Here is a 16,584-nt window from a genome sequence, read left to right as displayed (position 1 = left end):
ACTGATGGGCCAGAAATGAAACTTGCTGCTCTTAAATGTCTGCATTACATATGCTATTGGTACAAAAAAATATAAAATGAATAGCATTGTGATACTTAAATGATTCAGCATTGCATAAAAAAAAAAAAACTCCTTAAAAAGAAATGTAAAAGTAAATTTTTAATTTAAGCACAAAAAAAGACAATTTCAGAGGACGAAACATAAACATATAGTCAAAATAAGTTCATTTAGCCTACTATTTAAATTTATAAGGGATCTTTTTTCTTACACGACAGGCTTAAAGTTTTTTGTCATACCTTGACAGTTTCGACTGCTGACTCTGCAGTCATCTTCAGAAGCGTCACGTGATGTTGCTGTGACGTCTACTGCGGGTGTGATATATTTAGTTTGTGTCATTCCAAAAAACTTTAAGCCTGTCGTATAAGAAGAAACATAAACATGTTTTACCTGTTCCATTGGTGCCGTTTTCCTCCTCGTGGTCAGAACCATTCTCCACTGGATAAGGACTGAAAGGGCTTTCCTTATCACCTGCGCCTCTTTCTCGTTGGAGCTCTTCCACATCCTCAAATGTACGATACACCCACTGACACTGGAGGAAACATGAAGTATTACTATAATGTGAAAAAAAACATTATTGGATTTAAAATGAGGAGGTGAGCCAAGGAGTAGTAGCGAGAACTGATGTATAGGCGAGATAAAGGGAGAAAGCATGGAAGAGAAAGAATGAGGAAACTGGTTATTTAACTGACATTTAGCTATGCTCAAGTACCGATATGTGCTTAATTTTAAAAATCAAAGCTGTAGATGTGGCTGCACTTTATACACAGAATTTGAAGGAAAGAATCTAAAGCATTTCTACATGGCCTGTGGACATGGACACTTTTCACCTGATGAGGTAATCAGGGCTGATTGCATTACACCAAACTTGGCAGTGCAGTCAGCCACATCAACAACATCCTTGCAATTTATTCTGCTGTTAAATTAACCAGCAAACATTTACTAGAACAATCCAAAATAAGGCGGCTCAGCTGAGCCTGTTCAAGGGGATTTGCAAGAAGAGTAGGCCAGGCTAAATAAAACAAAACAATGTGCTTTATACAGAAAGGAGGACATCCTACTCTGACTGCAGCCCTGTGAAATACTGCCTGGGGCCATACCGTGTTGCTGTAGTGATGTCCGAACAACCAGACATAGGTTTTGCAGTTTAAAAGTTAGTTTTGTAGTATGGAGTGTAAATACTATTATCCAATTATGTTATGCCATTGTTACTTTAAAACAGAATTTAACTAAAACAATCTTGGCAGCAGGAATGGATAAAAATTGTGGAAACTGTGGAAATAGGTTGTTTATTTGTTGCTTTGGGCTACCTTTTCTCTCCGGGCAGGATTGTATCTTGAGCTGAAAAATGTTCAACCCTCACTACAAGTGGCCTGAGGCGACAAAGCGTCCGCCAGAAATTTATGCTTGAGATCTCTAGGCCACCCACTGTTGGAGCCAAGAATGTTGCTGAAATGAAGACACATGTTGTATGACACCGCTTTGGTATCATACAGAGATGAAGATTTAAAAGAGCAAGTGTGCTGCATGCTCAGGGAAATCCTTTAGGTTTTGAATACATTTCTTTTCTTTTCAAACACTCAGTTTCTATAGGTAAGTGTAGCTCTAACTAATGCTAATGCTGTTTTATGTACCGTCTCAGAGCAGGAATGTCTGGGTCACTGGGGTTCTCCATTCTGTTAGCTCGTCACATAGTTAAATGACCTGATAAATTAACTTACAGACCTACAACTGATACTAATCATGCTTATGGCATTACTTAGTTTGTAGAATATATGAAGCTTTCGGGGAGTGCTGTGGTACAGTGAGCCATAACAGTGCATGCAAGGACTCTAAACACTCACTGGACACCACGACAGGAACAGATTGTATTTCTTTTCAAACACTGAAAACTTTGTTTTTATGTGTCCCCTCACCGCTTGGGGAGGCTCCTGGTGTGTGTGCTGCCCGGTGAAGTGCTCCAGGACCTCCTGGTAGTCACTGCGGTTGACGTTGTTGCCGTTGACCTTAAGGATGACCTGGCCGGGCTGAAGACCCGCCCCCACCGCCTCCCAGCCTGCAGTGTGTCAAAACAGGATCAGAGGTCAAAGGTCACACGGTGATATAAGTACAGTGAAACTGTACACATCATATGGGGCTATTATGAAAACATATAATTTAACACAGGGAAAAGTGGGAGTTTAATGTGCCGTACAAGTGAATTTTCATATTTAGGAAAAAATCTTGTTGCCGTCTTGGCCAGGACACCCTTGTAAAAGAGATCTTGAATCTCAATGGGAATATTCCTGGTTAAATGAAGGTTTAATAAAATAAAAATAAAAAAGTACAGGAGTTCATTTTCTACGGAGTCTTATTTTGGACTCAATTCCCATGTGTACATAACCTCGCCCGTCTTGCTCCTCCAGGAGAAGAGAAAATTACTCGGCTCAATGCCCTAACACGCTGTCCCAAGCAACTAATGGCTTTACAGCCTGGAAGTTCAATCAACACCTCCATCATCTTCCTCTCCGACCTAAAAATACCAGCGCTGGCATCATTCCCACCCATAGTGCCAGCAATTACCTAACTCTGGGGCTACTTGACCCATGCATTGATATCACACAGGGGAACTTATTTAGGAACAGAACAAAAACAACAACTGGAGACTCTGAATATCAGCTGGAAAAAAAACTGCTCCTCATATACCAGCAGAGAGCCAGAAGTAATACAAGATACTAGGAAAGAGAGAAAAGGAGGTGGAGGAGAGTGTGGAGAGGGAGGGGAAAGGAGAGAAATGGGGAGAACTAAGAGGGACAATAAAGCAAAAATACTAATAAAGCAAAGTAAAACCGAGATCACATTCCTTGGTTGCACCAACTGGCAGCTTCTCTCCTCACTGTTTTTGTGTGTGTCTTCTACTCCTGTCTGTTTACACATTTGGATTCATTTCTCATTCAACTTGTCATAAATCTCATATGTTTCTATTTCGAGTCAGTAGGTGCTACAAACACCTGGTCAGGAGGTTGTAAAGACAGAGCAGGAGGAATGACAAGGGAGAACTAAAGTGTGGAGTTACTTTTCAGTAACCTATTACACTTTTAGCTCTGATCACAGAGCAATGTTTGTGTGCGCACATGTGTGTGTGTTTTAAAAGTAGAGTTTAGTCTATTAAGGGTTTGAACCCTGTCAGCAGGCTGTCTGGCTGACAGGTGGCCATAAAAACCTAATAGATGCTCACTAAAAGCAGAAAGTAACAGGTGGTTAGGGGCTAGAGTTACCTCATCTTTCCCTCAAATTCACCCAGAATGATGTGTCTTTCTGACACCGTAAACACTTTCAAAGCATTTACTGGCACTGATCCTGCAATAACAAGGCCAAATGCCTATAAATCTGCTCACAGATATCCAGTGGTGGGGTCATAACCAAAATATATGTCTCTTGTAACTTCAAGCAATATTAATTGAATTTCATCTTCCTGGGAGCTGTGAACTGTTAAACCACTCAACAGATTACTTTTTCATTACACATACCGTACCAACTAATGGTATCCTTTTACCTTTAAAAACTATATTGTATATGGTGTCTTTGCTTGTGACTGATTACATCTAATGTTAAACTCTTCTACAATTTTTCATCTCTCTTACTATGTAAGTTTAGCAAACAAGGACCACAACTAATTATGAGGAAGTTTAGTTTGGGTCATAAGAAAGGAACTTCTTCTTTATTGGTAGCTTTATCATTATCAAAGGTTAAGTATGATGAATGAATGAAGTTAATCACTCACCTTTCCTGACAGCGTGGACATGAGGAGGGGCAGAGCCACAGAGTCTGAAGGAGAGGCTGTCTGGGTTGTCAGGGATCCTCACAATCCTGGATGAGAAAAGACCAGTAAGACCAGTGTGCCCTGTATGTGTGTGTATACGCGTGTCACAGTGTTATGTGTGGTTCCTCACTCCTTGGCCTTGGTGGCGACCAGCAGCCGCAGGGAGCGTCGTATGCAGAAGGCTTGGCTGATCATGGTTTCCACCTCGGAGAAGGGCCTGAGGAACAGCAGGTCCTCGTTGATGGTGTAGATCTTCCTGCCCACCTGCAGGCCAGCCATCTGGATGGACAGACGCACAGACAGGAGACAGAATGTGGTTATTTTTAGGTTGCAGCTTGTTATAGCTCCCTCAAAAGGCTCCATTTGCACATTAAGAGTTTCAGGTGGGGACCACATTCATTAATTATTTCTCTAGTGTCACAGTGAGACCTAAACTGTGTGCAGTATTAGGCTTAAATAAAGTATGATTTAAGTTATTATCTAACTGGCAGTAGTAGTGTGTATTACCCAGAAGTCCCTGTTCAGAACATGTACCTCCAAGAGAAAATCAGTGTGTACTGCTCAATATTTCCACAGCCTGTTCAGTCTTGTCATGTATTTTCCAGCATATGAATAGGCTTTTTTTGTGGAGAGAGTGCATATCAAGATTGGCTACTAGATATGATTAAGCTGTATGATATTTAGACATGGGTCGCCTGCCTGCTGCCTGTTGGATTTGCACGCAATTACAGATTAAAAGGTTACCACAGTTGTGTGCACGTGAATACAGAGATACACTTAATTTCCATTTTTTTTATAATGTGACCACATTTCTGGCCACTACTATTGGTGGTTTGAGTTATCAGATCAGTCAGCTTCTGAAATCACAAACACAGCACCATAGCCTGTTACACGTCACTGAATGCAGCCATCTTGCACATCTTCAGTCATGTTGTGCGAATAATGCAGCCTCTGTGTGTTCACGGTGCGAGTCCAGTGTCCTGGACACAGATCCGGAGGGGTGGCCTTAGCTGAGCCGGGCTCTAACTCTGGATAATGGCCCAGGATGGGTGAAGAAACAACTGAGAGGAGCCACAGCCATCAGAATGTGGAAAGATGTATGTGTATGTATGTGTGTGATTATACAGCACGGGTGCCTGTCTGCACATGACTTTCTATATTAGTATCATGTAGTGAAAGAGCACTGTGTGTGAGTGTGTCTCTCAGCCCTTTTCAGAGCCCCATGGGAATCAGCTGAGCCTCATTCACAGTGCTGGCACACGGGCTGTGTCTCAACTAGCAATCCTGTTATTGTGGGGAATGAATGAGGGACATGGGGGATGAATAACGAGAGAAATGGAGAAAGGGTGTAAGAGGGAGCAGAAGAGTAAGGGTTTATGGGTTTAAGATTGTTTAAATGACTTAGGGGAGAGCAATGTGGGAAATGAGTAAAATAACAGAAGGTTATTTTGGAGGAAAATTGAACCACAGGGAGAGAGAAATATAATATAATAGAGAAATATGGTAAAATGTAATTTTGGTCGGGAGCAAAGAAAGGGTTTTCCCATCTCTGGACCTGTGGGGAAAAAAAGATTCCACAAACAACCAGGGCATCATCATTCAAGTTGTTTTCAAGTTGGAAGATGCTGGAAAGATTGTGTAACAGTACGCAGGTTTGGTTGCTGATCAGATTTGCCATAAGTCACCTGTCACATGTCCAACAAGAGTTGGCTGTCACAAAGCAAAGGTGAAATCACAGGAAAAGTAAGGAAAATAGTCTTTCATTTGAGCTGGCATTAAGGTATGTGTCAGGTTGAAAAACAATAAGTCTGTCACTGCTGACAGAGTAGACACGGATATGACAAATTACAGGCTGCTCCTGAACATAACAGTAATACTACAACATGCTTTAATAAAATGAAAGTCAATAGCCATGCATGTTTTAAATGTTTTATCACAACATTATCTGCATTTTAAAATCCCTCTGGATGAATAAAATGGTGTGTGTGGGTGTTTTTTTTGGGCCGGTGATGTCTAATGGCTTTACAGCCAATCAGAACGAAGTCCTTCCAAAGCGAAACAGAGGCACACGGACAGCAGCCGTCAAAACAGTAGACAGCCATTACCTACCGGAACTAATGCCCTGGGGCGGGAAGGAGATACAGTGTGTGTTATTGTGTATGTGTGTGTATGGGTTGGCCATTACCTCAGCATGTGAGCCCCTGGTGACAGATTTCACCACAATGCTCTTGTTTTTCTCCTCAATCTCAAAGCCGTAGTCTTCTTCCTCAGGGTGAATCTAGCACGCACAAAGAAAATCACCTAATTACTCCCACATTTACACGGGTGACTTCACTGGTTTAGCATCACAAGTGAGCAAGTAGCAAAATAACAAAATACAATACAGTATATATTCATTTTTGCACACCCAGATGTTGTCTTTTGTACATATCGTACATCTGACTCTTAATCAGAAGTCAACTGTATGTCATTGCTGTAAAAGGTAATTTGTTTGTGTTTGCTGGAAGTTTGATGCTTCGTATTAAAAATGTGATATATGGCACTTTTTCGGGGTTCCGGTATATACAAACTTTTGCAATCTGTGATTTACAATGTGTGTCCGGTGTCTTGCTTCTGAGGATTTTGGATTTTATTTCTATGGTTCTCAGCCTCTCATATTCTATTCCCCAGTGGGGTGAGGCTTAGTTAAACGCTGTCATCACCAAACACATTAGCCAGCTTCCATTAGGTAGGCCATCTTCCTGCTGCATGGCCCTGATAAGATGGGGATCTCTGCATGTTACATCAGAGGAGATGGCTGAGGTAAATAAAGAGTTCTTGCACTTCACTTCAATAATAACCACAAGGGAGGATTAGTTCTGCTAATCAAAGAAAAAACCCTTTTCCACTTCTTGTGGAAGGCCAGATAGCGTGCCCACTTCCCACTCTGATATGAAAAAGGATGCTAGTGATGCTTCTAGGTTTCCCCAAAGAGAATAGACTTAACTAAACACTTTCAGTTTCAGCCTCTGGAAACCACTGTCCACAAAACTATTTTTCAGACTCTGCGTTATTAAATAAGGGAACAAAGCAGCCCGTTAGTAAAAAGACTGGAATGGCATGAAAGGTCCTAGCCTCGTGAGACCGTCCTGATCTCGCGAGCTTGAGATAGAGAATATTTGGAGCCGTTCGCCAAACGACTGACCAATCAGCGTTGGTTTTGAGGCGGGTTTAGGTGTGACGCAACGAGAAGCGACTGTTCAGTCTAAACATCATTGCGGCTTCCACGGATGAGATGAGCACAGCTATCGCGCAAGTTTTATCCGAATTAGAAAGTATTCCTTCATTGAAAGAAGAGCAAAAAACGGCACTGGAGACTTTTCTCAGAGGAAAATATGTTTTTGCTCTTCTCCCGACTGGTTTCGGCAAGAGTTTGATATATCGTTGATCTGATTGGTTGATTTGGCCCGTCTATCACCAACATAGGTGGTGATAGACAGATGGTTTATCCAATCAGCTAACCAGTATTTTCGCCCCTTCCCAAAACTTCTCCAATGGAAAGTTCCCAGATGGATATGCCGAGGAAATCCATCTGGTGGAGTCAGGTTGGAAAGGTCCTATCTAGCAAGCCATTTTAATAGAACAATCGGTAAAGAGGGGACAAATCCAAACTGAGCTAACTAGCACTCCCTAGTTTCACGTCTGTGCACTAAAATAAAATCTTCAGTGTACACTTTGTCTAACTGCAACAATCAACTGCAGTCACCTCTCATGGCAATCTCTTGTCTCAGCAGCAACACAAAAGGGACTTCATCCCAGGCAGTACAGCTGATTTCCAAAAGACAAGACTCATTAAGATGCAAACTGAATAGAGCAAATTCAAAAGTGTGTATTGTCATCAAAGCAGTCCCCGCTCCCGTGGGGACAATGGCAGGTGGGGAGGGTTCTGCGTGTATGATGTTAATTAAATCTAGCTGTGGAGATCAGAAACACACACACACACACACACACACACACACACACACACACGCTAGTATGTCAGTTCAATTAGCTATACAGTACAATATGGTTCTGTTATATCGTCACTGTCTTAGCAACACACACATACAATATCTTCGTGTATGCATATATTTGCATGAAAGAGTGACACATATCCAGATAAATGTGGATAGATTTCACAGATTTGCTCTCTTTGTTTTTGAATCCATTTCCATTGATCCATTGTCTCCCATCCTAGATAAGGGTTTTTCTTTGGTAACACTCTCTAGAGTGGATACTGCTGGTATCACAAGTAGTGAATTAAAAGATCTTTGTGCAGTATTTAGTGTGCTTGCTTCAGTGAAACACTTCAACATTATTATAATTATTATCATTTTTTCTCTACAAAAAGAAACTAAATGAAAATGTGAGCCTGGCATTTTGGACGGAACGTGACAATAGGCTTCTGTGTAACAGTTAGGGGTGTAACGATACACGTATTCGTATTGAACCGTTCGGTACGAGGATTTCAATTAGGTGCATTACAAACTGAACGATTCGTTGGACTAATCCTATTTCACTTAGAAAAGCTTAGATTGCTTTTAGATTGCTTAAATTGTGTGAAATATAATGTTCTCAGTGCCGCTGCACTCAACAAGGCAGCCCAAACGACGTAACAGGCAATGTGCTGTCTGCCCCTCCCACTCCCAAAGAAAAACACTCCGCTCCAGTCAGGCATGCTACGCTGAACTAGTTCGTTGCAATATGGCTATTAACGTTAATGCGACTAAAAACCGATATCGAATCGTGACATTTTCTGAATCGTGCACCCCTATATTTGCGATATTTTCCGAGGCAATACTGTATCGATACACAGACGCCAAGTATCAATCTTTTATTATATATGTGTTGGTCAGTCTGTCTGCTTGACAATCCCATTGTGCAGTGAAGTGAGATGAACAAACAGAAATGTAACTTTTTAGATGAAACATGTTGACAAAGTTTACTTTTGGGGGACATCATTTGAAATTGGGAAAAAGTTGAAGTTGGAAAAAAGGTAATAAATTGCAATATATCGCAGAATATTCACAATAACAATCACAATAATATCGTATTGTGACATAAGTATTACAATGATATCGTATCGCGAGGCCTCTGGTGATTCCCACCCCTACTACTCTGTAGTGGAAAAAGCAGGTTTTACGAACATGGTTAAAGTAACTGAGCCCTGTTACTTTATTCCTTTACGAGCCCATTTCAGCCAGACCGTAATTCCTGCCTTGTACTAAAAAACAAAAGCCCAAATAGAGAACCAATTGTCCGAAACACCAGCTGTTTCTCTGACAGCAGACGGCTGGACGTCAAGTGCTACACAAAGCTACCTGACTGTAACGTGTATATTTCTTTTATAAGGAGCTGTTTTTGTTTTATATGCTGCTAAGAAGACAACCCAGAAGATGGATTAAGTATAGCTCTGTCATTGTTCAAAGTAAAAAAGATCATACTTTATGATTTATGATATGATGAATCGTATCGAACCGAACCGTGAATTTTGTGAAGCGTTACACCTTCTAGTAAGAATGTATGGATTTTGTGGTTTTTATGTGCCTGTGTGTTCCAGCCTACCACCAGGGACTTTGCCAAGATGTTTTCGATGAGTTTGAAGTCATTGCGCTGGAGCTGCTTGCTCTTGGTGCTGGTTCCCTCAATTTCCTCGTCCGCATAGAAACGGAAGAACTGGGACTCATCTTTGAACTCACTCTTCTCCAGGACTGAGGGGAAAAACACACACACACCATGTAATCAGAAAGAAATAATGACTCAAATAGCAATAGGGTACATCTCAGTTAAAAGTTGCTGAAAGTGGTGCTAATGAAAGGCCAAAAAAAAACATCCAATGTTGCTTGTCCATTAATAATCCAAACTTTATTTGCGCTCATACTGGCTAAATTGATGGTCTTGTTGCAAAATTGGCCTTCACTTGCAAAAGTGACCTTGTAAATGTTAAGTGTCTTTGCAACTTCAAAGACCTGTGGAGATATGAATGTTTGCCCAAGAAGTTGCCACTTAATGTGTGTACATCTTCACACAAACAAGCTAACAGTTAATTAGCTAATTAGCTCATGATGCAAGTAGGAACATCTGGAGCCAAACCACATCTGGGACGCAGCCAGCTCAGACTAGGGCTAGGAAGGATTCTCCAGAGGACACAAGAAACACACACAGCCGTGTGTCTAAATGGGTTTTGAAATCCCATTGTGGGCAGAGCTTCACTCCAACACACGGGGTCTAACAGGTGAGGACCACGTTACGGATGCTTCTTCAGTCACAGCAGTTTTTGAGCTTGAACCAAAACACACTACATTAACCCTACTGTAGATTTGTTTTAATGTGTAATTAACTGTTTGATAAAAAGCTAAGCCACTGAAATAAGGCCCTTGGTTACAGTATGTTTTTCTTGAATGAAAGATTCTCTTTTTTATCATTTTAACAGATTTTGTTACTTTCTGTGAAACACTGAATTGAAGTGGTAAACATAATGCTCTTCCACAATAATTCTCCTGTCAGTTTTCATTTGTGTCAACACCGGATACTGCAACAGGTGCAGATACACAAATATATCTGTATTTGGTGGTACTCGGGAAGGGTTGTGGGTATTGTTTATCCTGATGTGTTAGATAAAAGTATATGTCACTAAAATGACAGCGTCCTGCTCGCATTTGGACTAAAGCCATGATGTTGGAGGCAGATTGTGTAAAATATCCATTTTGTTTTGTCACATAAGAATTGGCATTTTTTACATTTGGCCCCAAAGCGTCTTATCATAGGTGTATGAATCTGTAAGGCCACTGTAAAATGGGGCTTGAACAGTCAACACAAAGAACCAAAGGTACCCAGCTGTTCAGAGATTTGGCGAGCATCTGGCACCCTCAGGTGAACAAAAGCCTTCACAAACTGATTACACACACACACACACACGCCAGCCACACCCACTCACACTGGCCTTATGCCAACTCAAACGAAGCCTGAACGTGAGTAATTTCCTCTGAGTCACGGAGGCTGAAGTCATATAATAACTTAACACCACCTGGAGGGAGTGCTACTCCGGAAACGGTCATACCCTAGTAACACACACACAGTTGCACACACACATGCTAAATCATCATTTAAATGCTAATAACAGCTGACAATATCAAAGAGTCGGTAAATTTACACTTTGTTTTTAATTATATAATTAAACTATATAGGCATGACATAAAATATGATGCACTGCAAAGATCATTCATTTTCACTGGTTCAGTATTGATTTACATTTCAGAATATTGTGGTGGAAGGAAAATCTGTGGTTAAAAAACATTACTCACTGTTACTTCCATTATTGGCATTCTATAGTTAATATTGCCAAATGATTAATTAATGATATTTTGGCGTAGGAGCCATTCAACCCTGCCGTATAACAGGACTAATGGAGGATACATGGAAAATGTGCCCTATATGTTAAGTTGCCTGAAGGGCAAAATGCAACAGGTGTTCACGACAGGAGTGTAGATGAATGATGTAAGCAGGTAAGGACAGATGAAAGGCAAATTAACTGTTATCTGTTATCAGTGCTCCTCCCACTAGTAAGGAGCCTCATAACCTCATATCAAGTACAACCAGACAGACATAAAAAGACTTGAAAGACAAGGACAGAAAAAAAATGGAAAAAGAAGAAGAGTTCAAAAGGTACCAGGTGAAAAGCAGCAGATGTGCTGACTAAAGGACTAAAACAAGTGACTTAAGGAGAGGTGAGGAGTGCAGACAGGCTGAGAAGAGAGGTTGTGACCCTGAAGAAAGGCAGAGGAGAGGTAGAGAACAAGTGACACCTTCCAACAGATGGTAGAGGGAGGCAGATATATTTGTGAGTGCCAATCAGGCAAGCTAAAAGTAAAGGGAAAGCCACTATATGACTGCCTGGGAGCGGCTATGTTTGTGTTTAAATGAGAGTGAAATACAGATGCTTGAGAAGAAATGTGTATGCTTTAAATCATGTGTACATTTAAGCCTTGGTATTGTATACATTCTAATGTATCACTTGTACTAAGTGTTGCACAATAAGCAGCTTGTGAAATGGTACATGTCTGCTAGTGTAACCTATTAATGTAATTCACTACTAGGAGGACTGTTACTTCTTCAGCATTCCAGCACTAAGTATACATCATACACTTGGCCAATGAAGATGAGGGATTCAATTTTAGGCCTTAAGCAGTGGTCATGGTTCAGTGGACTGACCCAGACAGCCACATAGCTAAGCCAAACAGCTCTGGTTAGGGTACGCTGCTAATTCTGTTTACGTTCAACATACTGGGATAGAACCAAAGCCGCTCCACTACAATGTGGTCAGTGAGGTTACCAATACTTGGCTAGACCAGGTATGCAAATTTACCATGCCCTTTTTTCAACCTATGACAGCATGATAGAGGAGAGGCTAATATTACATATTACATGTTACGGGCAGAGGGAAGGACTGACTGGTGTAGGGGGGCAAATATGGGCAAATGCACGATGAGGGAATGATCAAGTCACACAACAACAATGTGAATGGGCTGTTGCAAAAGAGAGCAATGTAAATAATTAGAGACATCTCCACACCATGCATGTGTCATTGAGCTCATTTTATCTTATGCAGAATAGATGATCTAAGTGAATTGAAGTCAAAATCCTAGTCAATTTGAGGTGTCTTTACCTGTCCTTCATGCATGTGTGTGTGTGTGTGACAGAGAATTTAACTGACCGTGGTGCATGAAGCCATTGTTGCAGAGCCCCACGCCCAGCGTCACAGCGTCCTCTCGGGTTGAGCAGTCTCCCTGGGAAACCAAATCAATGACGCACACTGTCGGTCAGTTACAATGCCTGTTTACACCTTCTCATACACAGCAGGCTGCAGCACCGCTGACCTGAGTTATCTATGTGTTTGTTGCAGTAAAGATGGTGATTTGTGAGCCAGTAAGCGTTCATAAATATGTGTAAAACAAAGACAATGAGAGATTGGAGACTGATTATCCATGTCCTTGGTTGTGCTCTTCACGATCATTGATCGAAATACAATTCAATTCAAGTCTATAATCAAACTGTACAATGACACAAAAAAAGACAGTAATGACAGTTATTATCATTTTATACAACCTTGGCGCCTTGTTTAGTATTATATGTGTTTGGATTAAATGAAAGTCTAATAAGACAATGATTTTACCTGCAAAAGTAGCCAGTCAACCAGTTTGCTGGCAGGCACCACAGATTTAAAGGTTTTCAGATGGTGGTCTCTGTCCCTAAAGAAGCAAAAAAAGTATTCACAAAATGTATTTTAAAAGTACAACACAGGTGGCATGAAAGATAAACACAGTTCACAGTCTGTGGCTTTACATATAACATGTGTTTAACAGATAACAAAACCTCTCTGTGGTTAACAGCATCAACAGCGAACAGTGTCTGTTGTGTTGCATTTCTTGAGTAACAGACAAAAGACAACATTGTCTCTTTAGAGTCAGAGAAAGTAAAAAATATATAAATTTCTATTATTGCCATGACAACATCCATATCATGAGAATTATATATTTGCATGTATAGTACTACATGTGCTACACGTGTTCCAGACAGTCGTTGTATAGTTTTCTAAATCCTGTCAGACTTAATAATTTTATTATTTGATTCTTTGAGCTTTTTTTGTGAGATTACATGAACAACCAGTGTGGACCAATCTGCTCAACATTTAACCATATGAAACAGGAAACGCTACAGAGGAAGTGTGGTTGGTTGTGTGACTCGACGGGTGTATCAGAGCCTATCAAATGAACGCTATAGTTGCTTTAACATCTCAATGTTGTGAGTAAGACATAGGGTGTGTCTGCACCCATATTGCAAACTGCCACATTCATAATGAAAGCCAAATCAAAATCTGTGGACAAGAAGTGTGCTGACTGATACTGCAGATAATGCCTTGAAACAACATGAAAAGTGAGCTGCTTCTAGACATCATTTACTGATCAATGATTTTCTGTATTAGGTAGGGCATTATCCTCTACAGCATAAGACATATGTGACATTTCCAAGATTGATTTCATTAGGTTTATATCTCTTTTATCATAAATTATGTCAAGTGCATTTTATTGTTATGAAACCGGCGGGTGCTTTGTCACTCAACAGAGTTAAATAAAACAGAGGCACTGTTTATAATTATTTATGATTTATAAAATGCAATACATCCATCACTCAAACGTTACAATTAATGGTTGCTACTTACAATGCCAATTTAGTGATAGATTAAAAAAGCAAGGCTATATTACATAATATCCTGCTGGCAAGCAGAGGGATTGCCTTTGTATGTTAATAGGATTGGTCCCCGGACCAAAAGCTCTTTGTTTGCACCGATGGCAGCCCCGGGCATTTCAACCAGCGGGTGAGTGATGTAGGGAGAGATAGAGGGGTAATGGAGGAAGAGTATGAAGGGAGGGGCTGTGCCAGATAGAGAATGTGTGTGTGTGTGTGTGTGTGTGTGTGTGTGTGTGTGTGTGTGTGTGTGTGTGTGTGTGTGTGTGTGTGTGTGTGCGTGTGTGTTTGAGGGGGTGTCAGAGGGAGACGATATGTGTTTCCTGTGCTTCTATTTACATTTGTACATCTATTCTGACTCTTAGACCTTCAGAAGAAAAACATTTTGGTAAAGTGAGACCATTTTTCCACTTCCCAGTACCGATTTCAGTTTCAGTGTTACAATTTCAATTTCTTTTAAGTTAAGTCTAATTTAAGACATAGTTTTAGGTCTTGGGCCAATATTTACAAGACTTATTACTGAATTATAATAAAGGCAATTAACAATTAAGGACTAATGGACAACTGCATTTGTTTATCAACATATGGGGTGTATAACATTCTGGGGATGGAGTTTGTATATGTGTGTGTATATACTGTATACGGTAAAGTTTATATTTCTATAGTATGTGTACTGCGTATGTATTGCAAGTAAAAAGGTTTGAGAGAGAGAGAGAGAGAGAGAGAGAGAGAGAGAGAGAGAGAGAGAGAGAGAGCATGAAGGAGAAATAAAAAGTGATTTATCAGGGTTGAAACATTTGGACTGTCACTTAACTCATGTAAGTATATATAGTTACTAACATACATTCAGCAAACCCATAACACTGTAAAGATAAGAGACAAATGCTCATAACATGTAGCTCTCCTTAATCCTTTAACAGGTACCCCATATAAACCTCCAGTCATGAAACCTGGCATCCTCCACCTTAACTGAATCTTGTACACATGAACCTACAGCAGCTCGAGCCTGGCTGGTAGTCCAAGTTGGAGAGGAAAGGGAGGTTTGAGGGCTCTCATTCCTGGCAGTGCTACTGTTAGTTCAGTCATTACAGAAAGGGGTGAGGTGGGCCGAATGCGAACCCTTCATGAATATGCATTCATGCACCTGGAGAGCGGGAACATTAGCATATGGAAGGAAAGCGGGAGAGGAGGAGAGAGGAGAGAAGGGCAGGTACTTACTTGATGACAGGCGTGTGGAGGCTGTGAAGGCGGCAGTACAGCCGGACGCCCTAAAAAGGGAAGAAAAATGGAGGCGCTGAGTCATATAACATACACACCTTGGGTAAGCAAGTACAAGCATGGCCAAGATAATTAACTGTTGAATGTGAAAAGAGTTACCCCAAGGCTATCGTTTTAAGATAGAAGTTTCAAAATCATAGTCTCTGAATGGGATCTGAGACACAGGTAGGCCAACATAACCAATCGTTATGTCCGGGGTTTTTTTAATTTAGATTCTGACTGAGTTTTCTATGGGAATGGGATTAGTGCCTCTAGAGTATGAACATTTGCATAAACTGCTGATATGTTGAACAAATGTAAACAATCATACAATTCTTTAGACACTTTGGATACAGACGATACAGAATTTGGCAAATTTTAGCAAAGGTGCACTCGTTAGATTTTTGAATCATTCTACAATCAATTCATTTGTACAATGATTTATAAGACTTAATAATGAGACGCTTATATGCAATTTTCAAACGCAGCTTGTGCAGCCACTTATCTCTATTTCCTTCTAATTTACTGAATGTAAATCTGATGCATATTAACAATTTAATAATGCCTATTGTCCTTGTAAAAAGGGCTATTCCTTTTTCCTCAACTTTGGTTTTTACATTACCTATCAAACACCAATGATGATATCCTGATGCAGAATTATAGTTACCTTAGACATGATGTCCTCCATCTCACTGCGGGCCTTGTAGGTACCATCGTCGTAGCGGAATCGGTACAACACCTGCTCGTTCTTGAACTGGTGCTTGTCCGACACTGAAATATCACCACAATGAGATAATGTCACCTCAGCTGGGTTCATAACCTATCAACCTTAAGTATGCCATTTCTCTTTTCTTAAATTTTGTTTTCATTTGGAAAAGTATTCCGTTAACAGTGTAGGTTGTATATATCAGCGCTACTGCAAGTAGATACATATATCATTATCCATACTGTATGTACGGAGAACAAGGGATTTGCAGTACTAATTTCATTTGCCTCTTCCACTCTTAACTGTGGAATAAATAAGCAAAATAAAAACTGTGCCTTTCACTTTTTTTTGTTTTGCTTTGAGATATTCTAGTCTTCAAAAAATGTCTACATTGACTCCAAAAAGATTGATAAGAACATTGATGTTCCTACTTATTGTCACATCTAAATGGCTAGCATGTCTATAACGTCCACATGTATTTAGATATCAATGGCTGAAG

At 40.4% G+C, this 16,584-nt stretch overlaps 1 protein-coding gene across 2 annotated transcripts in view; it reads right to left on the bottom strand.

Moving 5' to 3' along the window:
• The window catches only part of prex1 (phosphatidylinositol-3,4,5-trisphosphate-dependent Rac exchange factor 1), an 86,720-nt gene that overhangs the window by 22,987 nt on the left and 47,149 nt on the right, over positions 1–16,584 (bottom strand). For both annotated transcript variants that reach the window (XM_036008417.1, XM_031286480.2), the window contains exons 12-21: positions 16,047–16,150; positions 15,341–15,390; positions 13,050–13,125; positions 12,591–12,663; positions 9,443–9,588; positions 6,045–6,137; positions 3,990–4,138; positions 3,821–3,906; positions 1,974–2,113; positions 448–589 (exon numbers count right to left, since the gene is read on the bottom strand). In XM_036008417.1, the coding sequence (XP_035864310.1) occupies positions 448–589; positions 1,974–2,113; positions 3,821–3,906; positions 3,990–4,138; positions 6,045–6,137; positions 9,443–9,588; positions 12,591–12,663; positions 13,050–13,125; positions 15,341–15,390; positions 16,047–16,150 (1,059 nt within the window). The remainder of the gene's footprint in view (positions 1–447; positions 590–1,973; positions 2,114–3,820; positions 3,907–3,989; positions 4,139–6,044; positions 6,138–9,442; positions 9,589–12,590; positions 12,664–13,049; positions 13,126–15,340; positions 15,391–16,046; positions 16,151–16,584) is intronic.

This window comes from Sander lucioperca, chromosome 12 (genome assembly GCF_008315115.2).
Source record: "Sander lucioperca isolate FBNREF2018 chromosome 12, SLUC_FBN_1.2, whole genome shotgun sequence".
NCBI lineage: Eukaryota > Metazoa > Chordata > Actinopteri > Perciformes > Percidae > Sander > Sander lucioperca.
This window is presented reverse-complemented; position numbering and strand designations above follow the sequence as displayed.